The sequence below is a fragment of the Nansenia antarctica genome (genome assembly GCF_963989245.1).
Source record: "Nansenia antarctica genome assembly, chromosome: 11".
NCBI lineage: Eukaryota > Metazoa > Chordata > Actinopteri > Argentiniformes > Microstomatidae > Nansenia > Nansenia antarctica.
The window spans coordinates 25,912,346-25,939,845 of NC_137681.1; the positions used below are offsets into that span (position 1 = coordinate 25,912,346).

At 46.5% G+C, this 27,500-nt stretch overlaps 3 protein-coding genes across 9 annotated transcripts in view; 1 reads left to right on the forward strand and 2 right to left on the reverse strand.

Annotated features, from left to right (window-relative positions):
* acsf2 (acyl-CoA synthetase family member 2) overlaps nt 1-9,738 on the forward strand; it is a 32,673-nt gene extending 22,935 nt beyond the window's left edge. Inside the window, exons 11-16 of the mRNA XM_080542073.1 lie at nt 71-178; nt 710-861; nt 6,411-6,552; nt 7,118-7,228; nt 7,780-7,848; nt 9,132-9,738. Of these exons, the coding sequence (XP_080398199.1) occupies nt 71-178; nt 710-861; nt 6,411-6,552; nt 7,118-7,228; nt 7,780-7,848; nt 9,132-9,182 (633 nt within the window). The 3' untranslated portion in view covers nt 9,183-9,738. The remainder of the gene's footprint in view (nt 1-70; nt 179-709; nt 862-6,410; nt 6,553-7,117; nt 7,229-7,779; nt 7,849-9,131) is intronic.
* A 1,164-nt stretch (nt 9,739-10,902) lies between these two features.
* Nucleotides 10,903-14,398, reverse strand: armc7 (armadillo repeat containing 7). Its single transcript, XM_080542091.1, has 3 exons — nt 14,204-14,398; nt 13,490-13,633; nt 10,903-11,476 (listed from the first exon to the last, which is right to left on the reverse strand). The coding sequence occupies exons 1-3, from the start codon at nt 14,283-14,285 to the stop codon at nt 11,103-11,105; spliced, it is 600 nt and encodes a 199-aa protein (XP_080398217.1). The 5' UTR covers nt 14,286-14,398; the 3' UTR covers nt 10,903-11,102.
* Nucleotides 14,399-16,591: 2,193 nt separating this feature from the next.
* ndel1a (nudE neurodevelopment protein 1-like 1a) overlaps nt 16,592-27,500 on the reverse strand; it is a 31,153-nt gene continuing 20,244 nt past the window's right edge. For 5 of the 7 annotated variants that reach the window (XM_080542077.1, XM_080542076.1, XM_080542080.1 and 2 more), the window contains 6 exons: nt 26,106-26,254; nt 24,791-24,927; nt 23,976-24,161; nt 23,766-23,872; nt 21,665-21,804; nt 16,592-18,651 (listed from right to left, as the gene is read on the reverse strand). In XM_080542077.1, coding sequence (XP_080398203.1) covers nt 18,558-18,651; nt 21,665-21,804; nt 23,766-23,872; nt 23,976-24,161; nt 24,791-24,927; nt 26,106-26,254 — 813 coding nt within the window. In that variant the 3' untranslated portion in view covers nt 16,592-18,557. Of the gene's footprint in view, nt 18,652-20,845; nt 20,881-21,664; nt 21,805-23,765; nt 23,873-23,975; nt 24,162-24,790; nt 24,928-26,105; nt 26,255-27,500 lie in introns of all 7 variants that reach the window. The other 2 variants (XM_080542082.1, XM_080542081.1) reach the window with 2 other exon arrangements.

Consider the following 27,500-nt stretch of genomic DNA (forward strand, 5'->3'; position numbering starts at 1 on the left):
CCGTTCTCTGTTACCCCTAGAGATAGATATATATATATGTGACTTATCTCTGGTGTCTTGTTATCTCCAGGTTGCCTATGGCTGCACAGAGAACAGCCCCGTGACGTTCTGTGGATTCTCCCTGGACAACATGGAGAGGAAGGCAGAGACTGTGGGCTGCATCACCAACCACCTAGAGGTAGGCCTCTCTCACCCTCCTACAGGCTGTGTGTCTGGAAAACCTTGTCATCTTGGCATGTTTATTTTATTTGGAAAGGGACAATGCATATTAATGAACATTAAAAAATGGAAATACGCCAGATTTAGCCCGAATTTTCATCTCTAGTCCCTCGCCAGTTATAAAAAGGCTTCCTCTATCTATAAGTGTATCTGTAAGTATAATGACTGTACACACCTAGTCCTACTATGCTATACCAAAGAAGTCTTAGAAGTTTATTATTATTATTATTATTATTATTATTATTATCATAACCGTCTGTATCTGCATAAACGGCTGTAACAGTAGAATCACACCCAGCAGGGGGCCGGTGTAATGATCGCGAGGCCATCAGAATCGGTGGTTCGGACCCCAAATTGCTCCCAATGAGCGGGGGGGGGGGGGGGGGGGGGGGGGCCTTGCATGGTAGCCACCATTTGGTGTTGTGAATGTGTGTGTGAATTGCCGTCGTAAAGAGTCAGTCAGTCCATTTACCGTTTACACCCCCTGCAGGCTAAGGTGGTGGACCCCAGCTCAGGACACATCCTGCCTCTGGGGGCGGCTGGAGAGCTGATGATCCGAGGCTACGGCGTCATGCTGGGCTACTGGGACGACATAGAGAAGACCAACGAGTGCATTGGGAAAGATGGTTGGTACAAGACTGGGTGAGTGGAGAGAGAGACCGAGAGAGACCGAGAGAGACTGATAGGGCTTTCACACCGGCAAAGAACCGTGCCGGTTCGCGTTCGGAAACCTCCGAACGTTGGCGCTGTCTGGCGAACGAGCCCGCGTTCATACCAGTGTATCATTCGCCAGACAGCGCCAACGTTCTGAGGTTTCCGAAACGCGAACGCGAACCGGCACGGTTCTTTGCCGGTGTGAAAGCCCTATGAGAGAGAGACTCCTACACAGAAAAACGGCAAAATAGCTTTATCCTAGCTTATCCTGATGTGATTTTGAAAATGTAAGGATACTGGGTGGTAGAACTATGGAAGCATATAGTAGACTAAATTCAAATGCTAATGCAATATGAGATTGCAATTGCATGTTCCACTTTTGCATGCATTCTTTCAGACAATATTCAAATTCAAATGCAATTCTAATGATTTGCATTTTCATTTTCATGTACCTGATGTGCACATTCGCTGTCAATATTAAAATGATAATGCAAAGCCATTTGACATTTAATTTTCAAAGTCATGCGCTGCTTTGTAGCTGACAAAATTCAAAAGTTCATTCTAATGTGAAAATGACTATGCAATCCCAAAATAGCATATTCATTTGCCACTTTTGCCTGCGTTATTTGAGTCAATATTCAAATTGTAATGCAATAATGTGATACGCAATTGAATGAATGAATGAATGAATGAATGAATGAATGAATGAATGAATGAATGAATGAATGAATGGTCTTTATTGTCATTGCTATAGTACAGGTACCAAACAACGAAATTTAGGAGGGGTGGCTCCCCTGGTGTTAGGAAAGGGAAAAAAAAGAAAATAATGCATTTACATGTTCTAGGAAACACATCCGCTTTACAGCTGACAAAATTCAAACTCTCTATGTAATTCTCATGTTCTACCGGCCTGTCAGTCATTCTCTGGGGGCAGGACAATGTTTAACGCGCCGACCGGAAATAGCGGCAATTCCCCCTATCACCAGAATGATCACGCCCCTTTTTGGGTGATAGAAGTGTAGAAGTTTGACTGGCGGTCAATGGGAATTTGCTCCTTTAATCCGATAAAATAAGAAAACAGTACTGCTTTTTAGATATTAGATGCCCAAATCCGATGGCCAGTTAGGCAAACTGTTATATAGTGTGGTTTCCGATCAATGATCGACGTCGTTATATGGAGAAAAGTAATGAAATAGGCAATGTGTGTCCTTTCAGTAGTCTGTCTCCAGAGCAGTTATACGTAATCTCCCTGTCATCAGAACGATCACGTCCCTTGTTGGGTGCTAGAAGTGTAGAAGTTTGACTGGCAGTCAATGGAAATTTGTGGTCTTTGCTACTTTAATCCGATAAAAGGAGTCAAACTTCTACACTTCTATCACCCAAAAAGGGGCGTGATCATTCTGGTGTTAGGGGGAATTGCCGCTATTTCCGGTCGGCGCGTTAAACATTGTCCTGCCCCCAGAGAATGACTGACAGGCCGGTAGAACATGAGAATTGCATAGAGAGTTTGAATTTTGTCAGCTGTAAAGCGGATGTGTTTCCTAGAACATGTAAATGCAATTGCGTATCACATTATTGCATTACAATTTGAATATTGACTCAAATAACGCAGGCAAAAGTGGCAAATGAATATGCTATTTTGGGATTGCATAGTCATTTTCACATTAGAATGAACTTTTGAATTTTGTCAGCTACAAAGCAGCGCATGACTTTGAAAATTAAATGTCAAATGGCTTTGCATTATCATTTTAATATTGACAGCGAATGTGCACATCAGGTACATGAAAATGAAAATGCAAATCATTAGAATTGCATTTGAATTTGAATATTGTCTCAAAGAATGCATGCAAAAGTGGAACATGCAATTGCAATCTCATATTGCATTAGCATTTGAATTCAGTCTACTATATGCTTCCATAGTAGAACGCACATATCTAGGAAATGTCATGAAAGAAGAGTCCTGAAATTTGATCGAGTGTAAAGATAGAGAAGAAATGTACTCACTTGGTCAAATGACCCCACTCATGGCTGTTCTAGTGTTAACACTACGAGCGCCGCGGATCGCGACCTTATTCCATCGCGATGAGGTGTGCTTCAGCACTATGATAGTTTAACATAGAGAAGAGTGTACTGACGCACAAAGATCGCTGGAGGGCGATGTCACACAAGAAGCGTGAACACGCAACACACCGCGGGGGAAACCCGATCTCTTTGTTCATTGATCGGAGAGCCATCAACCCTTTCACACATAGTTCCAAGTAATTTTCTTGGAATCCCAAGCTGTGTTGACCAGGTATCTGTAATGTTCACATTTATATATAACAGTAATAAATATAGCAATAAAAGACAGCGCTGTAAATAGTGTTATTCTTGCACAATTGCACCCACAACGTGCTATTGCCGTCCGGAGTTGATCAGCTCCAGATTGAACCAAGGTTCTTCGCTACAGAAACATTTTCACACAATGACAAACATGTGATGCGTTTTATATTATATTCTTTGAACAACAGAACGGGACAGGTGCCAGAAACTGCCATCATATACCATACATATATCTGCCATATGTCGTACCTCCGTTTTATATTGAGAAATATGATGATAAATACATATAGGGCAGAGCTATGATATGTGGTGTGTGGCTAGATATTTTCATGTAGCACTGTGACTGTGCCTATCTGTGGATTATTATTTATAAATAGTGGTCTCCTGAGAGGAGCGAGTCTTGATTTGTTTTATGCAACAAGGAGGTGTTACAGAAACACACCGTTGGGACGTGGTGGAGCGGGGGAAACCCGATCTCTTTGTTCATTGATCGGAGAGCCATCAACCCTTTCACACATAGTTCCAAGTAATTTTCTTGGAATCCCAAGCTGTGTTGACCAGGTATCTGTAATGTTCACATTTATATATAACAGTAATAAATATAGCAATAAAAGACAGCGCTGTAAATAGTGTTATTCTTGCACAATTGCACCCACAACGTGCTATTGCCGTCCGGAGTTGATCAGCTCCAGATTGAACCAAGGTTCTTCGGTACAGAAACATTTTCACACAATGACAAACATGTGATGCGTTTTATATTATATTCTTTGAACAACAGAACGGGACAGGCGCCAGAAACTGCCATCATATACCATACATATATCTGCCATATATCGTACCTCCGTTTTATATTGAGAAATATGATGATAAATACATATAGGGCAGAGCTATGATATGTGGTGTGTGGCTAGATATTTTCATGTAGCACTGTGACTGTGCCTATCTGTGGATTATTATTTATAAATAGTGGTCTCCTGAGAGGAGCGAGTCTTGATTTGTTTTATGCAACAAGGAGGTGTTACAGAAACACACCGTTGGGACGTGGTGGAGCGGGGGAAACCCGATCTCTTTGTTCATTGATCGGAGAGCCATCAACCCTTTCACACATAGTTCCAAGTAATTTTCACCTTAGGTTTTTGTGAACGGGACGATCAGAAAGAGATTAGTTTACCACGAAACAAGGAATGCAAAATCAAAAAAACAACGCATTACATTGGCCGTCCTATGAAAATTGACAGCGCTGTACATAGTGTCATTCAATGCACAAGCACGTAATTTCAAACGATTTTGGTCGACAGCGAAATACATTATCAATATCTTATTATCAATTGTCAATATACTCTCTCCCTTCTTTTACTTTCCTGTCTGTCTTCACTATATCTGGGACTGCCCCACTCAGAAATATCCGTTCGTTATATCGTTGATGATTACAGGCATAATCATCGCCGACATCATTTTATTTGATGTACACATTTCACGGCAAGAGACAGTTTATTCTCCCAACAATTGTTTGTTCACTGCACAACATGAACACAGTGAGGATTCAAACAAACAAAATAATTAATACACTCTGCAATTGGCTACTACTACAACGTGGTCTACACAGTGATATACAAAAAATACATTATATACAATATTATAAATATCCGTTTGTTATATAATATTCGTTGATGAACTACTTTGCTGTGGTACCTATGTAATACCACACAGCTTGATAGGTACATACTGTGCAGTGTATCATTCATAACTGTACATAGGCTACACATATCATAATATCTTATCACTATTGCATAAAGGAATGCAAAATCAAAAAAACAACGCATTACATTGGCCGTCCTATGAAAATTGACAGCGCTGTACATAGTGTCATTCAATGCACAAGCACGTAATTTCAAACGATTTTGGTCGACAGCGAAATGCATTATCAATATCTTATTATCAATTGTCAATATACTCTCTCCCTTCTTCTCCTTACTTTCCTGTCTGTCTTCACTATATCTGGGACTGCCCCACTCAGAAATATCCGTTCGTTATATCGTTGATGATTACAGGCATAATCATCGCCGACATCATTTTATTTGATGTACACATTTCACGGCAAGAGACAGTTTATTCTCCCAACAATTGTTTGTTCACTGCACAACATGAACACAGTGAGGATTCAAACAAACAAAATAATGAATACACTCTGCAATTGGCTACTACTACAACGTGGTCTACAGTGATATACAAAAAAGACATTATAATATATACAATATTATAAATATCCGTTTGTTATATAATATTCGTTGATGAACTACTTTGCTGTGGTACCTATGTAATACCACACAGCTTGATAGGTACATACTGTGCAGTGTATCATTCATAACTGTACATAGGCTACACATATCATAATATCTTATCACTATTGCATGGAAGAAAAAAAACTCAGCTCCAACAAATCTGAAGGGATTGGGAGACATACTGTACAGTTTATCATTTTCATAACTGTCTGTACATATACATATCTTATGTATCCCTATTGCTATATATAAACACATTATGTTACATACTTATCAGTCTTATACTGTATCTAATTCAGCACTGAAGCCTGAAGGTTGAGCACAGTGTGTGTCCCCTTGCTACCTCTGCTGATATAAAAGAGAATTGCAGCCTTGGAGAAAAAGATGGCAGCCGAATCCCAAGGCAAATACACAGATACACACAGAAATACTGCAAAATCGCTTTATACTAACTCAATTTTGAAAATGTAAAGATGCTGGGTGGTAGAACGCACATATCTAGGAAAAGTCATGAAAGGAGGGTCCTGAAATTTGATCGAGTGCAAAGGTAGATTTTTTTTTGTACTCACTGGTGCTGTTTAACACCTCACGGCTGCTCTAGTGTTAATGACCCCACTCATGGCTGTTCTAGTGTTAATGACCCCACACATGGCTGTTCTAGTGTTAATGAGCCCACCCATGGCTGTTCTAGTGTTAATGACCCCACCCATGGCTGTTCTAGTGTTAATGACCCCACCCATGGCTGTCATAGTGTTAATGACCCCACCCATGGCTGTTCTAGTGTTAATGACCCCACCCATGGCTGTTCTAGTGTTAATGAGCCCACTCATGGCTGTTCTAGTGTTAATGACCTCACCCATGGCTGTTCTAGTGTTAATGACCCCACCCATGGCTGTTCTAGTGTTAACCCTTTCTGTGCCTCTCCACATGCAGCGACATGGCCAGCCTGGACGCGTACGGCTACTGCCGCATCGTGGGGCGCATCAAGGACATGATCATCCGGGGGGGAGAGAACATCTACCCTGCTGAGGTCGAACAGTTCCTACACACACACCCCAAAGTCCTGGAGGCACAGGTGAGCTACACACACACCCCTACACACACACACCCCAAAGTCCTGGAAGCACAGGTGAGCTACACACACACCCCTACACACACACACCCCAAAGTCCTGGAAGCACAGGTGAGCTACACACACACCCCTACACACACACACCCCAAAGTCCTGGAGGCACAGGTGAGCTACACACACACACCCCAAAGTCCTGGAGGCACAGGTGAGCTACACACACCCCTACAAACACACCCCAAGGTCCTACACGCACACACACACCTCTACACACACCTCACCTACACACTCACACAATCTCGCGAGATTTATCAAAAATAAGCCTGGATTTTCCTTTTGCGACGTTGATGGAATTACCCCCATGGAGGCACAGGTGAACTGTGTGTTTATTGTATATCTACATTGTGTGAGGCATAAAAATAACAATGTTCATACTGTATATGAAATGAATGAGAGAGATAACTTGGGGGGGGGGGGTTCCACGGTGTCTGCAAAGCTAGCTGGTCGTAGCCTCCTGATGGTCTCTCTCTCTCTCGCTCTCTCTCTCTCTTTCTCTCTTTCTCTCTCTCAGGTGATCGGGGTGAGGGATGAGCGTATGGGGGAGGAGGTGTGTGCCTGCATCAGACTCAAGGAGGGACAGGAGCTCACCGCTGAGGACATCAGAGCTTACTGCAAGGGCCGGGTGAGATGAATGTGATCCTCTGTGGCCCAGTTGGCAGAGCATGGCGCTAACAACTCTTAGGTTGTGGGTTCGATTCCCACTGGGACCGTATATACTGAAATGTATGCACAATGTATTGCAATGTAAGTCGCTTTGGATAAAAGCGTCAGCTAAATGGCGTATATTATTATTATATTAGATGAATGTGTATAGACTTACAGATTATTGTTTCTTTTTTTCTTGTATTGTTTCTTTTTTGTAATATATTGCCTTACAATGATTCTAGATAAATGGTTTAAAAGGAAAGCATTAAGTTAAGAAATGTCATTAAAACTGCACTGTTTGAATAGTCAATCATTTGTAGAAGACTAAACACGTGTAGAACTTGGCCCACCTAGTGCCTGTACACGGCCTACACTACCCAGGGTCCTCAGCATGGCCTTTTGCCCGCACCAAGAACATCAGGGATGTTGTGTTATTAGCTGGTTGTTATTAGCAGGTTGTGTTATTAACAATCTGCATGATGTTTTATACCATTAAACTCCTGTTGTATTTCATTTGTTCCTCTCCAGATCTCCCACTACAAGATCCCACGATATGTGATGTTTGTGAAGGCCTACCCGCTCACTGCTTCAGGAAAGGTCATTTCTCAATCTATTATTCAAAGCTAACCAAACACGTGGCTATGCTGTTCCACATCTTTACACAAGGAAATTAGGGAAACAATTATTGAAGTGACATGCACACAGAATAGGATACAAGCAATACAATTCTCAATTAGCGTTGTCTGAAGAGACAACCAGAAAGCAGTGCAGCAGTAGAGGATAGCGGAGGTAGAAATCGGAGGATGGGCTCAGTGTAATGCATGGAATTCCATTCATGTCTGTTCGATACCATTCCTCATTCCATTCATCACAATGAGCCTGGCCTCCAATTTCTACCTCCACCAGCCTCCCCTGAGGCCAAGTCGCCAAGTCGGCATCCAATTAAATTCTTCAGACTTTATTTTGAAAAATGTAAATCAATTTCAACGTTGTTGAAAATCAATGACAAACTCACCAGTCAAGCCAAAATATTGCAATGAATTCACTGCTACCTAGTTAACTACAACACCACTTAACATTGTTAGCAGACTCACAAAACAAGCCGTGTTAGTCGACTAGCGATGTGTCGTTGATTTTCATGACATTTTTCAGAATAAAAGTCCGACAAACAATCGATCGGCTGCCGACTTGCTCCCAGGTTTCACCAGCTGCTGTCACACAAATGAGCCTGATGAGCATTCCAGTGGCATGAAGTGTATATCTATATACTGTATATATATAACTGTATATCCCCCCGGGTCCTCACCTTGACTCAGCAGACACTGTTTAAAGTCAGGTTGTAATTGAGCTTGGTTAGAGCGGCCCAGCCCTGGAAGACTCTAGACAGAAGGAAAGTGCAGCTATTAGCCAGTCTGCACGCCATGCCACACACTGCTGCTGAGCAGAGCCAGAGGGTGCGGACGCGTGGAGTCACGAAGCCCTCCGGCTGTCTGGGTGATCAGAGGAACCACCCACCATGACACGCAGCCCTTCACATCCCCTCACATCCTCTTATTTATATCCTGGCCCGGTTCACCCTCGAGGTTGACAACTTGTGACAAATACTGATGAATATTTGATGAATTTATTCTCTATTTTTATTGTAAATTGTTATATATATATATATATATATATATATATATATATATAATTGTTTTAGCAACCCTGTTAATTGTGCTGCTGCCTGTCTTGGCCAGGACAGGATGCTCTTGAAAAATAGTTTTTCTTTGTTTTTTTGTTGTTGTCTTTTCCTGGTTAAATCGATAACTAATCCCCTCCTCCCTCTCTCTTTTCTCTTTCTCTCTGTCCTCTCTCTCTCTCTCTTCTTTTCCCTTTCTCAGATCCAGAAGAACAAGCTGTGTGAGCAGACAGAGAAGTTACTGGGTCTGTGAAGGAGCGACCTTCGACCTTCTGTGACGCCCGTCCCTGATGTTCCATCCTGTCAAAGCACTTCCTGCCATTGTGTGTCAAAGTCCAGGTGCTAGAACTTTCTGGAGGGCTTTGTAGATTCTAACAGGTGTTAGATAAGAGTATGTGTATTATTATGAGTTACCTACCTGAACAGAGACCGTGGCCAGATGCAGGGCTGTGGTTTATTGTTTAACACAGACCCCAACTGTTTTAGTTTGGTTTCATGGACGCAGTTTAAGATTAAAAAGCCCCAATGGAGATTTCCCACTGCAAGTGTGATTTAATCCTGGACTAGGATTAAGTCTTGTCTGTGAAACCAGTCTTTAGGATTTTCCATCCAACTCTTATTGGTGCAGCATTGATACCATGTCATCACTACCGATGGTTCTTATGTCTTTGTAAAGGTCACTTTGGATAAATGCAAAAAAATGTAAATGTGAAATAATGTCAAATCAATGACACTTGTAGTTACTATGAATTATATATATAAAAATAATAATTTGTCAGACAAAAATAAATCGGATCATACTAACAGTATTAAAGCCAGCCGTGTGCGTGCGTGTGTGTTTTTCTCACTGGAGGACAGAAGCACTCCGTTCTTCTATTGATCTCTGTGGCAGGTGGACGTCTGTTAAGAATTTGGAATTCCTAACACACGCCCCCCCCCCCCCCCCACACACACACACAGCTGTTGAGAATTTCCCCTCAAATCTGTCCAGGGTTCATTCAGCTGGATCAGATGTACTGTAGCCTAACTATGTCTGGATCTAAGAGACCCAGCTCAGAAGAACCACGGTAGGAAACCAGGGTAGGAAACCAAGCCCCTGAACCCCCCAGAACCGGGGCCCTCGCATGTCTCTGGAGCAGAGCTTGGCAGTGACTTTAATACCAAATTTTAAATAAAGCATATTAAATGTCCATGGAACGCGCCGGCTGTGATGAAAGGCATATTTAGTATTTGTTGACGGCGCACAAACGCGGTATTGAGACCAGATGTGCAGTGTGACTGTGACTGAGCAGCATAGTAATGAGTCACGCTGACAACACAAGACTGCTAAGATGACGACAACATGCTTTATTATTTCCCCCCCATCTCCGCCACACCCCTCAAAAGGCTTTACACTTCAGGGGCGCTTGGTGGCGTAACGCACTAAGCGTCGACCATGTAACCGCAGGGTTCCCGGTTCGATTCCGTCTGCGGACCGATCCTGCATGTCATCCCCCTCTCTCTCTCTCACCCATCCTTCCTGTCAAATCTCTACTGACTTCCACTGGAGCTTTGACTCAATATAGAGCAGCTTATAGAGCAGCTGGGTGAGATTGACTGTTCCAGGAGGCTTTAAGGAGCGGCCCTTTGGCTGCCCTCTACTCTACCTCACTGCTCAGCAAAGCAGTGGTGCTGTCTCCCTCTTGTGGCACTGAAGAGTACAGCAGTTTGAGGCAACTTTTCTCACCAAAGGAGAAGAAATACTAAATCCCCCCCCCTCACATCATGAGACATTGTGCAGGCCTATAGTCTAGTAATAACACACATAAGTGTCATAACTCTCGTAGAGAGCTCTAACATGGCAGCCATCTTCTACACGGTCTCTAAGACAGTTACTTGAATTTATAAATCCCCAGTCTGATGACTAGTCCCCAGTTCAGTCAGGGGACCCAAGTCCCCAGTCTCTATACTAGACCTGGGGTAGAGGCCCCCAGTCTCCATACCAGTCCTGGGGTAGAGGGTAGAAGGTAGAGGGTCACCAATCTCCAGACTAGTCCTGGGATAGAGGGTTTGGGGGTCCCCCAGCCTCCATACTAGTCCTGGGGTAGAGGGTCACCAATCTCCATACTAGTCTTGGGGTACAGTGTCGGGGGTCCCCTGGCGTAGAGGGTTAGGGGGTCCCCTAGTCTCCAGACTAGTCGTGGGGTACGGGGTCGGGGGTCCCCTGGGGCAGGGGGATCCCCAGGGCCGTCTGGTGGTCTCTCTGCAGGGCCTCCTCGGCCCGGGCCACCTGGTCGTCCCGGCAGCAGTCCTGGAGGAACACCTGGGCCAGGTTCTGCAGCCGGGGGCTCTGGGCCAGGGAGAAGCGCAGCATGCACTGCACCACGGCGGGGCCGGCGGTCCGCGGTCGCGAGGCAGGCGTGGTCAGGTTCATCAGCGTGGTGACGGCTGACAGGACCGTCTCCTCCCTCGGACTGGACAGGCAGCCGATCACCATGGAGACGCCCCCGTCGCTCTCCAGCACCTGGTCGCGGCTCTCGCGGTCCATGGTCATGTTACACAGACCCCCTGGGGACGCGGGGGGGACATCCAACAAGGTTACACAATACAGCGCCAAACATACCATTGTGATGCTGTCGAAGTTGATAGACATACCTATTTTTTTTTACACCTTTTTATTTATTTATCTATCTAGCACACAATCAAACTATCTATCTATCAAACTATCTATCTATCTAGCACACTATCAAACTATCTATCGAAATATAAAAAAAATATAAAATTATCTATCTCGTAAACGTAAATGGTGGGAACTAATATTTCCCAATAGACACTTGACGGAACTGTCGTTCGGGATTTAGTTTCCGCCTGTGAGACATTTTTGACACACGTCTTACTTAAACCAGACCGGAGCAAATTATTTGAGCCACATTCATGGAACGGAATTCCAGCTGAAATTATTGCGAATTAGAAAAAGTAGCCAGGCTTGGCTCAAATCGCCCTTCTAGGAATAGGGCCCTGTCCTCTAAAAGCCCTCCTAGTTTCTGCTTGTTTTATATTAAGTGGAAGGCTGTTCCACAGTAATGTTCCAGTATAGAAGAAGAAGGAACTGCGAGCTACACTATTCACTCGTGGAACCTTACAGGAACGCACACTCGCCCTGGTGCTGTGTAGGGCTGCAACGATTAGTCGACATAATCGACGACGTCGATCATAAAAACTCATCGACGTGGAATTTGTGTGTCGACTAATCGTATAAAATAAAATAAATAGTTTTTTATTTTTATTTTTTACGGGAGCCATGCAAGAATCAGCTGGGTAAGTTTTAGCTAACGTTGTTAGCCAACTGGCTAACGTTGTTAGCCAACTGGCTAACGTTATATTGTTAGGGTCGTAATGTTTATGTTAGCTTTACTGTTACATGTTGGAAAACAACGTCTCATGGACAGGGCTGTACATGCTATGAGCGTTTGTGCTATTAATTTATTTGCCCTGTGGCACGCATGTGACAGACAGAGGCGCTTGTATGTAACGTTACGTAGCAGGGGTTTTCCATGTTGAAGCCAGGAGAACGCGAGATGAAATGAAGTGAGGGGTGGTCGCTATTAAAATACCAGGTAGTCATGGTGGATGATCATGAATGATGCTTGATAAGTGAATGCTATTTCAATTATGTTGAGTCCACCAGCGAGCTGTCTGTAAGATAAACAGCGCCAAGCGTAGCCTACTAACGTGAGCTGTCTGTAGTCTAGCCAGCAATGCTAGCTAGCCAATCAACTAGCTCTGTGAGCAGCTGTAGCTTGGCGTAACGTTAGGTTAGATAGCTAGTTAAGCCGGATTTATGCTTCTGCGTCACCATTTACGCGCAGCGAAAAGCCACACGACTAATCGCGACTAATCGAAAAAATAACCGACAGATTAGTCGACTACCAAAATAATCGTTAGTTGCAGCCCTAGTGCTGTGACTGTGCTGAGTGTGGACCATGACTATCTGTGAGCCTAGGTATCCGGGGGCAGTACAATTCATTATGTTGTACATGTGGTGGAGTTTCAGCTGGTCTACCCTGAGCTGCACTGGCAGCAGACCTACCCTCTTAAATATGTTACTACCTATGTGAGTTCTTGGGGGAGCATTTAGTAAATAACGAATGATATTGTTTTAAGTAACCTGCAGCTTATTCTTTAATTTCACCATCAAAGAGGGGTAGTGGTGGTCTAGTAGAGGGGTAGTGGTGGTCTAGTGGTGGCATAGTGGATAGTAGAGTTGGACTGGTGATCAGAAGGTCATGAGTTCGAACACCACCAGTGTGCCCTTGAGTAAGACCTGGGAACACTTAGCCCTCAGTTACTCCAGGGAGACTGTCCCTGTAATCTCTAATTGTAAGTCGCTTTGGGTAAAAGTGTCGTCTGCTAAATGGGGAAAATGTCAATGTAAATAATCAAACTGGACTGTGGCTAACAAAGTCCATGACTGAAACAATGTCACCACGTCTTTAAGCAGCAGGGGGAACTGCTGTAGTTTGTGACCACGCATTTCCCTGTGTAGTACTAGTAGGGTGCTTTTGTTTGCGCTTCACTCACCGATCCCAAACTCTACAAAGTTCTGGTTGTCTTCTGTCAGCATGTCCAGGAAGAGGTCTGTCACCTGCAGAGCTCTCAGGTGCTCCAGGTTCTTGGGGTCGTAGGCAAAGTTGGCCAGGTTCGCCAGTACCTGCTCTTTCGCCTCTAGATGTGACAAATTAAGAGGTAATGTTATAGTCATCACACACACACACACACACACACACACACTTTCTCTCCCTCCCCCTCTCTCTCTCCACTCTCTCTCTCTCTCTCTCCCCCCCTCTCTCTCCCCCCCTCTCTCTCTTTCTCTCCCCCCTCTCTCTCTGTCTCTCTCCCCTCTCTCTCCCCCCCCTCTCTCTCTCCCCCTCTCTCTCTCTCTCTCCCCCCTCTCTCCCCCCCTCTCTATCTCTTTCTCTCACCCCTCTCTCTCTGTCTCTCTCTCACCCCCCTCTCTCTCTCTCCCCCCCCCCCTCTCTCTCTCTCTCCCCTCTCTCTCTCTCTCCCCCCTCTCTCTCTTTCTCTCCCCCCTCTCTCTCTCTCTCTCCCCCCCCTCTCTCTCTCTGTCCTTCCCCCTATCCCCCCCTGTCTCTCTATCCCCCCCTCTCTCTCTCTCTCTCTCTCTCTCTCTCTCTCTCTCTCTCTCTCTCTCTCTCTCTCTCTCTCAGTAAAATGAGAAAACACTTGTTAGCACCGTTTCAATAATATGATGATGATGATGAAGGAGAGACGCACCGTCGTTGTCTGTGTCCTGGATCTCAGTCACCAGAGTCTGCAGGTAGGAGAACCGGTCGTCCTTTCCTCCTTTCCCCGACATGACGTCACCTCCTCTGCTCTGACGTCACGGAGGAGAAGCGACAGACACGACGATCTTTACGAGCAATAAGTCATCTGTGTTTTATCACTGAGGTTTCATCCTGCTTGCTTTTACCCAGCACACTTCAGCTCTGCAGATGGCGAATGTCTCTCCCGGATGTTGACAAGCACTCCTCGTCCGTCTACAAATGGTGTCCCCCCGAAGCACACGGTCCGTCAACTTAACGTTCCGTAACTGTCACTACTAAACTATCATCTTTTTTAACGTTTTTTTTTTTTTTTTACTTTATCGAAACATACGTCGCAATCACGATTAGACTTTCTATACAGAATCTACAGTTAGTTCACGGGGGGAATCAGTCTGTGTTAAAGAAGGGGGCGGAACGTCATGGGACGTGATTGTTCGCATGCGGAGGTCAGTGAGGAAGAGGTGCGCAGTGTTGCTGTCAGTGGAATGGAACATTTAGGCGTTTTGGACATTGACATTGACAACAGTTCAGAAGAGCTTTTTTTAAATAACGTCCATATTTCTGATAGCTAGGCAGGCCTTTAGTTGTTGCCCACCATGAAGGAGCATCAACTATCAGCCCGAAAGCGCCTTACAAAACCTATTCTGTTTGGGACATTAGTCGTTGGACTGGCCGCTGCTTTCTTCAACAGGTGACCTTCTACCTGTCTGTCTGTCTGTCTACGTGTGTGTGTGTGTGTGTGTGTGTGTGTGTGTGTGTGTGTGTGTGTGTGTGTGTCTGTGTGTCTGTGTGTCTGTATAGTGCATGGTGGCAAAGCTGCAGTCACTTGAGTGATCTAGCCAAATAATGTAGTTAATAATTAATTGAAGCAATGATGCGGTAACTTGGAGGACGTTCAATGACAGATGGTGTGTCCTGGAGGGGACACCTTGCCAGTTCTCTAAATGGCTATGGTATATGGTTTTATGACAGGGTGACATCACCCAGTAGAGTAATAACGTTTTTGTTCCCCGTCTCCAGACACTTGTTCTTTGAGGACATAGCAGAGATGCGCGCTCAGGAACGCGTTCGCAACCAAGCCAAGCTCCTGGAGGTGATGGAGGGGAGACAGAGGCAGATGGTGGAGCTGATGGACAAGAAGGCAGGGAGCCCGTGATGCCATGACCCCTCGGCCCACTGGGCAAGGCCCCCTCCCTCTGGACACACAGCCAGACAGCCCCCTCCCCTCCCTCTGGACACACAGCCAGACAGCCCCCTCCTCTCCCTCTGGACACACAGCCAGACAGCCTACTCCCCTCCCTCTGGACACACAGCCAGACAGCCCCCTCCCCTCCCTCTGGACAGACAGCCAGACAGCCCCCTCCCCTCCCTCTGGACACACAGCCAGACAGCCCCCTCCCCTCCCTCTGGACAGACAGCCCCCTCCCCTCCCTCTGGACACACAGCCAGACAGCCCCCTCCCCTCCCTCTGGACAGACAGCCCCCTCCCCTCCCTCTGGACACACAGCCAGACAGCCCCCTCCCTCTGGACACACAGCCAGACAGCCCCCTCCCTCTGGACACACAGCCAGACAGCCCCCTCCCCTCCCTCTGGACACACAGCCAGACAGCCCCCTCCCCTCCCTCTGGACACACAGCCAGACAGCCCCCTCCCCTCCCTCTGGACACACAGCCAGCCAGACAGCTCCCCCCCCCGGTGCCTCCATCGGTCCTTCCTTTCAGATGTGGAATTGAATGGAAGAGTGGTGATGATCAGGTACAGCTGTAAAGACACTTCCTGTCCATGCTGATTGTACTGCAACATGTCATGTGCATCCAGAGATGATCAGCTGACAGGGAAGGTTTTGTCCATGTGATACTTGTGAAACAAATATCTACATTGGTGCTGAGCATTATGAATATATGAAATATGAATATGATTGAATGCCAAAAATGTGTTGTGTTGAGGTTTGGATGGTGCAATGTTTCTCTGAACTCAACCTCTGACTGAAAGTGAGATGAACGTTGTTGTTTTCTTTCTGTTATAATAAACACATTGTTTGGTGAAGCTCAGATTACCATGTGTATTCAATTCTATAACAATTATGAAACGCGTTGAGTTCAGTTCACACTAGTACCGTTTCTGCATTCTGTGGCATTTAGTAAGCTTGCAAGTACATCTTATGTCCACGAGGGGGCAGCGGTGTCCACAATTCAAGTCATTGAACTGAATTCAAGTCAAGTCAAGTGAATTCAAGTCAAGTGAACTGCACACAACGTTTTACTTGCCACTATAAGCATTATTATTTGTCTATGGTTCCCCATCACTTCACAACAAAAAGCTGATCATAAATTGGCTTTATATAGATTTTATTTTGTCAACATTTTAAGACAACTGAAGTACATCCTTTTTATTTGAACACATGCCATAAAAGGAGTCTTAAATAAATAGACAAAACTATGTACAATAAATCAAACAGGAAATATTGCACTTCAGCAAAACTGATCAAATAATATGGAAAAAAACTAAACACATGGAAAACATTTGCACAAGATGAAGTGCCATTCCTGCTTACAGGGTTGTGTGATATTTAAAATTATTATAATTATAATAATTAAAACCAATTAAACATATCCATATAGGATGTCAGTGAAGACTCAGCTCTGAAAAAAAAAGATTAAAAGATAATAAAAAAATAAAAAAAATCATAATATTGGCAAAGTGGTCTAAACTTCATGGCAGCACCACGCAAGTGGATGTTTCTAGATACAGTAAGGATCAATATGACCAGTATTGTACGTTGTCATATGGTTCAACAGAGCAGCCCGACTAACACAACTCACACATGTGACACGAGGATCCTTCATCATCCTGTTAGAACACATTGTAAGCCAACACATATGACCTGTCCTGTATAAATGTTGTTTAGACAGAAACATCGTACAATATAGTAATAAATAAAAACACTAAAACGTTAACATATTAGTCCTCAGATGGCTACGAGAGTTCGGCCTGAAGACCAGAAAGGCATTATGAGGTTGACTTGGGAGATTTTAACCACCATCAATCAATCAATGAATAATTGATGGTTAAATGACAGGTTGTTAGTAGTTAGTCCATGAGGCGGAGAATCATTCCAGGCTATTTAACCCATTAACCCCCCTGCATGTGTGTGCCAACGCATTACCCCTGGGTCGCATTCAGTAGTGTGCAACTCTGAACACTGCACGTAACATGACTTACATGACACACAGGGGTGGCTGAAGCCTAGTGCTGGGGGGTATTCCATCAACGTTGGTGAAGAAAAATCCAGGCTTATTTGGGGATTTTTTTTCCTTTAGCGGCGTTGATGGATTACCTCCCTGGACTAAATCACATACGCTCAATGTAAAATCTCCATTGAAGATGCTTTTTAGTCTAGGATAAGTCTAGGATAAGTCTTAAGCCTGGTCTGTGGTGTCTACCAGTGTCCTTAGTGTCGACTTCTAGGCTAGGTCTGAAAACAATCAGACAGGTATAAACTGTATGGCCCGGGCTCCCACCTTACACCACACAATACAGATACAGTATTCCTCACACCTATGCCATCCTCTCAGGTGGACACGTGCAGAGGGTATTCTGTAGGGCCGAGTGTCGGATTGGGGATTCAGGTGTCTTCTCCACTGCCTGAACAAAACGCTGTACAGTAGATACAGATGTTACAGTAACCCAGAGGGTACAGATGTTACAGTAACCCAGAGGGTACGACAACGACAACAGTATACGTTTGAATGTCTCCCTCTCTCTGCTCTCTGAACTGGTTAATATACTTTTATAATTGCATAATGTGTTTTGTTTTCATCTGAGAACAACGAGAATGACCTTCACTACCGACCTGGAAATGACAGACTGACTGACTGGCGAGGAGAGGATTCTACAGAAACCTTCACTGTGTGTGTGTGTGTGTGTGTGTGTGTCGAGTAGGCCTTTATCTATATACAAGCAGTAAACACACACAAATTAGATAGATGCACATATAAAATACACAGACAGGTGAGCCCCGCAGAGGACCAGAGTAAGCAGGAGGACAGAGAGTCAGAAGGGCAGACACACAGGCAGACACACAGGCTCTGGTGTCACAGTACAGTCACGTGGGAAGTGTTTTAATAGTGCTAGCCATGGATGTGTTCTCTCTCTCTCTCTCGTTGTCTGGGCTTGTTTGTCCACACAATGCTCTCTTCTAAGACTTGTGGTTGGCACAGGGGGGGGGGGTGGGGTGGGGTGTGTGTGTGTGTGTGTGTGGGGGGGGGTGTAAATTGAGGCCTGGTGGGGAGAGACACTGTTGTCAGGCAGTGAGGGGCAGTAAGCCAGGGGGGGTGGCGGAGGGGGGGGCTGTGATCGCTGTCAGCGCGCCAGGATCCAGACCGTTCATCGTCCTGCTGAAAGACAGAAAACACAACAAGGTTAGTTACAGTCTGTTAGGGTTACAGTCTGTTAGGGTGAGGGTCTCTTAGGGTTAGTAGCTACGAAGGAAAAGTTTTTTTGTCCACTCTTTTGGCCAGTGACATACTGAGGTCCAGTATTTTTCCGTTTAAATCTCCAACTGCCAAAGACTTCAACACCTAGAGTTGTGTTCGCCGCAGCGCACGCTGGGTTCCACGTCATAAAGGGACCAAGTAATCTGATTCAATCTCTGATTGGAGTGCTGGTCAGATTTCCAGAGCGAATTTACGAACGCAGCCCTAGAGTGCCAAGTGTTGTATGTTGCCGTATAATTTACCTAGCAACAACACTTTCCTAACATAATGTATTTTTTGGTGAATAAAGTTTAGGCATTTTTGGTGAATAAAAATCACCCGTTGCTCTAGGATGTGGTCAACATTCGGGACTTCATTCAGCCTCGGCGCTTAAAGGAGTTAAACAGCGCCGCCCTGGTGGGTGGAGCACTGATAAACACACAAAGCCGGGAGTGTTTTGAAGACGTGCTCAATATCACACCACAGGAACACTGTCCAGGGTCGACACACACACACACACACACACACACACACACACACCACAGGAACACTGTCCAGGGTCGACACACACACACACACACACACACACACACACACCACAGGAACACTGTCCAGGGTCCATGCCAACAGACAGCCATGGTGCCAGCTCAGGGGGACCAACGACCTCTCACACACACACTCACACACACACACACACACACACACACACACACACACACACACACACACACACACACACACACACTGCTGAACAGCACCAACATGAGTAGCATGCACGGAAAAAAGCAGCCCAAAATGGAAGCCGGTGACAAAAACCGCCTCCTGGAGAATGTTTGGATGTTTCAAAGTAAAGGACAGTGATATTCCTCTATGCCTCATAATGGCAGTATGCCTTTCACTTGAATATGCTGCAGGCTTCCCTTACAATATGAACTGAAATGATCCTTCATACAATGCAGCTCTAAGCTGCCCTGAATGACGCTACAGAACTGTCTGGAATCCAGATGTAGCACCATTTTGCGCGTGACTGAGTGTGATACAGTGGTGTTATAGAGGGCTGTTCACTCTGCTCCCTGGTCTGCAGACACACCAGAACTGAACAACACCACCACCACAACACCACCATCTAGTACGTTTATATTTTGGGGGCATTTAGCAGACGCCTTCATACAAAGCGACTTACAGCAGGACAAGACAAGTGAATCATCTATCATCGATCTATCAGTCATCATAAGAACAAGTCATCTATGCTCGGGCCAGAGGCCATTGGCAGTTACGATGCTAGAAGAAGGAAGAATTGTTGTTTTCTTATTAAGAATTATTTTCTATTTTCTTTGTATAGTGAAGCTGTGAATAACAACATGACAAGAGAGAAAATCTCCTAACAACAGGTCGATTTTTTCCCCCCAAACAATAGTTTGGGAAACAGTATCAGAATCACCTCGGAGCAGGCAGACAGACAGACAGACAGACAGACAGACAGCCATGGATGAGAAGGAGATCTACAGACTGGATCAGCTTTGTGTTAGGAAGCAACACGGCACCACCACCCAGATTAACCACCCAGGTTAGTGGGATTGACTCTACCATCTACCATCTACCTAGCCCAACGGAGATGAACCAACCTGGCTCAAATATCACCTGAAACACCTGGAATACCTGGGACTTGTGTATTTGAGCCAGGTGGGACTAGGTGTCTAACTAGGAGGTTCTACAGGGGAAGGGAGGCTGGTTACCCAGCGTGCATGGGCCCCAGTGTTTCCCACAGGAGGTTGTGAGACTGTGACAGGTGGACCACATATTACAAATACATTTAAAATAAATACAAAAATTGTTGACGACAGGGGTGGGGGTGGAGGGGGGCTCCGGCCTTTCTGTGAACCTGCTCCAACACTTTCCACAACAGCGTGAGCAGCTCTGGAAATGTGCCCCCGCCCCCCCCCCTCCAAAACAAAGAGCTAAAAATACGTTGGGTTTGTTATGAGACTACAGGGAGACAAATTAGACGATGGTGGCCCACCACTGCCTCCTCTGTGTATGGGAAACACTGGCCCCACACTCAGGTCAAAGGTCATCATCATCATCATCGGAGGAGGAGGAGGAGGAGGAGTATTACCCAGAACTAATGCAGGGAATATGACCCTCTCTCTCCTGAGGGGGAAAACACAACATGTCTAAGAGTCTCTCACCTTCATCATCCTCATCATCATCATCATCATCATCCTCATCATCATCCTCATCATCCTCATCATCCTCATCATCATCATACTCCATAGTCTATGACACACACACACACACACACACACACACACACACCTCTCATCCACATCACTAAACAAACAAGTTCATATCAGCAACAACTTTTGTCATCTCAACCACTCAATTCAAATCTATTCACATGTAATAAATGCTAAAGCCTTTCATTCAGAACTACTGGTAATCTCAAGGAGTTACTCACATCAAAGCATTTCTGATAAGCTGCATTTACCTTCTCAGAACACCACAGCTTCTATTGTTCCTCCCAAATGAGTCATGCATGATGAGGCATTGAGAGTGAGAGAGAGAGAGAGAGAGACACACACATAGAGAGAGAGAGAGAAACAGAGAGAGAGAGAGACAGAGAGAGACAGAGAGAGACAGAGACAGAGAGAGACAGAGAGACAGAGAGAGACAGAGAGAGACAGAGAGAGAGAGACAGAGAGACACACAGAGAGAGAGAGAAACAGAGAGAGAGACAGAGAGAGACAGAGACAGAGAGAGAGAGACAGAGAGAGACAGAGAGACAGAGAGAGAGAGAGAGAGAGAGAGAGACAGACAGACAGAGAGAGAGAGATAGAGAGACAGAGAGAGACAGAGAGAGAGACAGAGAGAGAGACAGAGAAAGAGACAGAGAGAGAGAGAGAGAGAGAGAGAGAGAGAGACAGAAAGCACTTACGCTTTGTCGAAGTAGGACGTGTGAAGTGAGTACTTGGCTGTGTTGCCGTTGATCACATTTCCGTTCTCCGTGGCGTAAGACTTCCTGGCTTTCTGGTCCTTGGCATAGTTCCTGCAGCTCGCCAGCTTAGACTCCAGAGCCTGAGAGACACAAGCAGAGAGAGGGTGAGACCCTCCTTTAGACTCCAGAGACACAAGCAGAGAGAGGGTGAGACCCTCCTTTAGACTCCAGAACCTGGGTTAGGGTTAGGCAGGCAGACAGCCAGGGCTTGGACAGGGTTAGGGTTAGCAGAGAGAGGATGAGATCGTGCTGTGACTGAGGAGTAGGTATGGGACAAAATATCGTATGCCGATATATCGCGATACAAAAACGTGACGATACGCATCGTGTTGCAGAAAAATAGATCGCGAAATAAACTGTGTTTTATTTTCCATTAGCTACACTTCTTGGGGAGGCGGGCGTTAAACGCACCCAACCCGAATCTGGCGAGTGGCAAGCCCATGGGCTCGTTGGTAACGTCTGTCCGCCAGTAGTCTCGCATAGCCAGACCTATTTCCACACTTCGCTTCACACTGTGCCACGCTGGAGAATAATACAAGATGTTGCGCGAGTGTGTGCGAGCGACGCAAGACAGTTTTTGCAGGGTGAGATGTCTGCAGATGGAAGATGTCTGCAGACAGAAGTAAGCAAGTTGAAACGTTAGCAAATATAATTGCTGAGTGTTCTGACAGAGAAAGTTGGTTAACATTGGTCATTATTATTGTGACTAGAAAGTGTGTGACTATAATTCCATGGTGTAAATAGTCAAAGAACTAGCAAGCTAGATAGCTAGCTCAGAGGTGATGAGATGAGCTAGTCTGCTTGCACACTTGCCAGCTAAAGAGCTAATTGGATGCACTATATTATTAAAGTAGATATACAATCTTTCTTATTCTGCTAAATTGGGCTTTATGGTAATACCATAATGGCATATTTACAGTACATGGACCTCTTATTAGATTATAAATACTCTGGTTGTTATGTTTGCCTTTTGGTTGACAGCAAAAGAGGGAGAGAGGAGGATAGAGAGGGAGAGAAGGAGAGAGAGCAGGATGGTGTCGACACACCAGAGAGAGAGAGAGAGCAAGAACCAGGTGAGAAAGTGGACAGGTAGTCAAGACCATATAAGTAAGTAGCCTTGAGAACCGATGGTTCTGGAGCCTAATGGCCCATAGGGCAGGAGCCTGTCTCCTGTTTCCGTAGCGTGAGGCAGCTTAATGTACAAGTACAGGGGCGGCTGTGGCGCAGGAGGTAGAGTTGCCGTCTAATGATCGCAACGTTGGCAGATCGGCGGTTCGAGCCCCGCCTGGCCACATGTCGAAGGCGCTATATAAGTCAGTCCATTTACCATTTAACATTTAAGTACACCCCCTGGACATAATACATGACACTGGTATGTCGCAGGGTCTTACCCCCTGGGGAGGGGGGGTCCAAGGCAGCAAACCTAGGGGAAACACTGATCTTGTTTTATTTATGATATCGTATCGTGAACCCCTGTATCGAGAGGTGCATCGTATCGTGAGTTGAGTGTATCGTCCCACCCCTACTGAGGAGTGAGGGGGACTATCCACTGACAACAAGGGACCTCTTTAGTATACACACAGGGAGGCCCTACTCAGTATTAGCATAGTTAGTATAGTGTTCCTACTAAACTATGCTATGCTATATTAACTAGTATAGAGTATCATACAGAAACAGTCTCAGGGGTTTTAAACCACGCCGCCAGACTGACCTGAACCACCCTGGGTTGGCTCAGATGTGAGTCCACACTGTCCTCCCCAGCACCGTACCAGCAGCGGCGGAGGCTGTGGGCCCGGGCCAGGCCCGTCCAGCCCAGCTGGGTTCTGAGGCTCTGTAGTGTGATTAGGGTCAACAGGTATCTTTTGAAAAAGAGATTTTTTTTTATCTCAATGACACTAAAGCTAAATAAACTAAATAAAGGTCCAAATGAAAATGAATGACAAAAAAGTGCGAGAGAGAGAGAGACAGACAGTCAGAGAGAGAGAGACAGACAGAGGATGTGTGATGAGGAGGTGGGGGGGGGGGGGGGGGGGTGACTCACCCCAACTTTCCGTAGCAGGTCACTGACGATGTTGAGGGCTGATATCCTGGCCGAGGGGGTCAGGGGGGAGTTGGTACCAGTAGCAGTACCACAGCCGATGGGCAACGCTGGGGAGAAACAGACACACCATGAGCTCACTGTAGTCACCCAAAGTGTCAACATTCAACAAAGAGAGTAGATATCAGAGAGAGCCCAGCGGAGGCCTGGTACCTGTGGGCGGGCTAGCGAAGGCGTTCTCCAGGCTCTTGGCCAGCGGCGTGGCGGGGAGGGAGAGGGAGGCCGGCAGGGCCGTGTCCATCTTGTCCTGGTCGTCTAGGTCCTGCGTGGGCGAGGTGGGGGCCGACATCCTGGTCACGTCACTGTGACGCTCACGCACCGCCAGCTCCTGTCTGAGGTCTGATAGACAGACAGACAGACAGACAGACACACAGACAGACACACAGACACACAGACAGACAGATAGATAGAGAGAGACAGACAGATAGGCAGAGAGAGAGAGAGACAGACAGATAGACAGATAGGCAGAGAGAGAGAGAGAGAGAGAGAGAGAGAGAGAGAGAGAGAGAGAGAGAGAGAGAGAGAGAGAGAGAGAGAGAGAGAGAGAGAGAGAGAGAGAGAGAGAGACAGACAGACAGACAGACAGACAGACAGACAGAGAACAAGTGTTTAATGTGACAGAGGTAAAACACATGAACACTTCTCGGGGGATCTGACTAATGCTGTGAGAACGTGGGTATTTTTTATCTCAGACAGATATTCTGTGAGGCGACATGAGAGAGAGATTGAGATTGAGAGAGAGAGAGAGAGACAGATTGAGAGAGGGAGAAAGATTGAGAGAGATTGAGAGATTGAGAGAGAGAGAGAGAGATAGAGAGAGAGAGAAAGATTGAGAGAGAGAGATTGAGAGAGAGAGAGAGAGAATGAGAGAGGGAGAAAGATTGAGAGAGAGAGAGAGAGAGAGAGAGAACAGAGTAGCACCAGTCAGTCAGGTAGTAATAACATAGTAATAACATAGTAACAAGCACCTCTGGCCTCGTCCTTCAGCCTCTGCACTGAGACCAGCAGAGACTCCTTCTCATCCAGCTCACTCTCCAGGAAGGCGTTCCTCTCTATGGCCTGGTTCAGACGCTGCTCAAAGTCCTCCAGAGACACGATGGTAGCCCTGGGGGGGGGGATGGTAGAGGAGAGGGGGCAAGAAGGGGAAATGGCGGTAGGAGAAAGCATAAGAGGGAGGGAGAGAGAGGGGGGAGAGAGGGGAGGTGGTTCAGAGAGAGAGGGGGGGGGGGAGGGGGCGGTGGAGAGAGAGAGAGAGGGGAGGAGAGAGAGAGGGTGGGGGGGGGGGGGAAGGGGAATAGATGTAGAAGAAAGCAAGGGAGGGAGGGAGACGAGAGAGAGAGAGAGAGAGAGAGAGAGAGAGAGAGATAAGAGAGGAGGCATGAAATGAACATGTCATCTTCATGTTCATGTGCGTGTCAGCAGCACCACCACCAACACCTTGTTAAGTGCAGCTTGAAACAATGATTCATCCACATCCAGGCCTTCTACACCGCCAGGCCTCTGTCACAGCGCTGGTCTGGATCCCATGTCAATGCGATTACAGCGACCAAGTCCGTGGACCCACTGAGCCCCAGGTAATCACAACAGGGACTTGGGCACTCTACTACACAATGGAGTGGTGGTGGGAAGGCAACCTGGGAATTACATTGGGAATCCACAGCCACAACCAACCACAGCCCTCGGCTGGATAACAGGTTCCATTGTTAAGGGGGGGGGGGGGCGTCCGGCTAGCCTAGAGGTGAGAGAGCGTCTGAAGGTTCGCTGGTTCGATCCCCCTCCCTCAGGAGGGAGCCGGATGTGAGGCTGGTGACCGGGAGGGTTGCTGGCATCATATCTAAGGGTATCATACCACCGCTGCCGTTGTGCCCTTGGGCAAGGCGCTTATTAACCCCTAACTGCTCCAGGGGATGTGTTATTGAAAGGTGTTGAAGGGGTGAGAACTTCTCCTGTGTTGCTTCTACAAAGCCTTTGCTTCTCTTGGTTTTCTTCCCTCAAAGAGACTGTTCAGTAAGTATAACTGTAGGTTTCCTGTGTGTGTGTGTGTGTGTGTGTGTGTGTGTGTGTGTGTGTGTGTGTGTGTGTGTGAGTGTGTGTGAGTGTGTGTGTGAGTGTGTGTGTGTGTGTGTGTGTGTGTGTGTGTGTGTCTCTGTGTGTGTGTGTGTGTGTGTGTGTGTGTGTGTGTGTGTGTGTCTCTGTGTGTGTGTGTGTGTGTGTGTGTGTGTGTGTGTGTGTGTGTGTGTGTGTGTGTGTGTGTGTGTGTGTGGCCCCGGGCCCCAGGCGTACCTCTTGGCTCTTTCCAGGTCGTCGTTGGACTGCTCCAGCTCCCTGACGTACTTGTGCAGCTGGTCCTTGATGCCGCGGGTCTGGCCCAGGTCCTCCTCCAGCATGGACACCTGCTTGTAGTTCTGAGAATACTGCTGCTCCAGCTTCTCCTGGGGGTGGGGAGGGAGAGAGGGAGGGAGGGAGGGAGGGAGAGAGGGAGAGGGGTGTTACATGTTAACATCCAGCCATCTTATATCATAGAGGTGTTGAAGCTCTTCTGGCTCCAGATCTTTTACATTTTTACATGTTAACCATTTAACCTAGGTTAGATCCAGGCTAGGTTAGAGCCAGGCTAGGTTAGAACCAGGCTAGGTTAGAACCAGGCTAGGTTAGAGCCAGGCTAGGTTAGAACCAGGCTAGGTTAGAGCCAGGCTAGGTTAGAGCCAGGCTAGGTTAGAACCAGGCTAGGTTAGAACCAGGCTAGGTTAGAACCAGGCTAGGTTAGAGCCAGGCTAGGTTAGAGCCAGGCTAGGTTAGAACCAGGCTAGGTTAGAGCCAGGCTAGGTTAGAACCAGGCTAGGTTAGAACCAGGCTAGGTTAGAGCCAGGCTAGGTTAGAACCAGGCTAGGTTAGAGCCAGACTAGGTTAGAGCCAGACTAGGTTAGAACCAGGCTAGGTTAGAGCCAGGCTAGGTTAGAACCAGGCTAGGTTAGAGCCAGGCTAGGTTAGAGCCAGGCTAGGTTAGAGCCAGGCTAGGTTAGAACCAGACTAGGTTAGAGCCAGGCTAGGTTAGAGCCAGGCTAGGTTAGAGCCAGGCTGGGTTAGAGCTAGGTTAGAACCAGGCTAGGTTAGAACCAGGCTAGGTTAGAGCCAGGCTAGGTTAGAGCCAGGCTAGGTTAGAGCCAGGCTAGGTTAGAGCCAGGCTAGAACCAGGCTAGGTTAGAGCCAGGCTAGGTTAGAGCCAGGCTAGGTTAGAACCAGGCTAGGTTAGAGCCAGGCTAGAACCAGGCTAGGTTAGAACCAGGCTAGGTTAGAGCCAGGCTAGGTTAGAACCAGGCTAGGTTAGAGCCAGGCTAGAACCAGGCTAGGTTAGAGCCAGGCTAGGTTAGAGCCAGGCTAGGTTAGAGCCAGGCTAGAACCAGGCTAGGTCAGAACCAGGCTAGAACCAGGCTAGGTCAGAACCAGGCTAGGTTAGAGCCAGGCTAGGTTAGAACCAGGCTAGAACCAGGCTAGGTTAGAGCCAGGCTAGGTTAGAACCAGGCTAGGTTAGAGCCAGGCTAGGTTAGAGCTAGGCTAGGTTAGAGCCAGGCTAGGTTAGAACCAGGCTAGGTTAGAGCCAGGCTAGGTTAGAGCCAGGCTAGGTTAGAGCCAGGCTAGGTTAGAGCCAGGCTAGGTTAGAGCCAGGCTAGGTTAGAG

Bases quoted from the DNA above. Each gene is read 5' to 3' on its own strand.
- armc7 (XM_080542091.1), bottom strand. From the start codon at position 14,285: ATGTCGGGGAAAGGAGGAAAGGACGACCGGTTCTCCTACCTGCAGACT. The intron at 13,634-14,203 runs GTGCGTCTCTCC...TGTCACATCTAG, and splicing joins CCAGGACACAGACAACGACG to AGGCGAAAGAGCAGGTACTG. The intron at 11,477-13,489 runs GTGAGTGAAGCG...CCGCGTCCCCAG, and splicing joins CTTTGTAGAGTTTGGGATCG to GGGGTCTGTGTAACATGACC.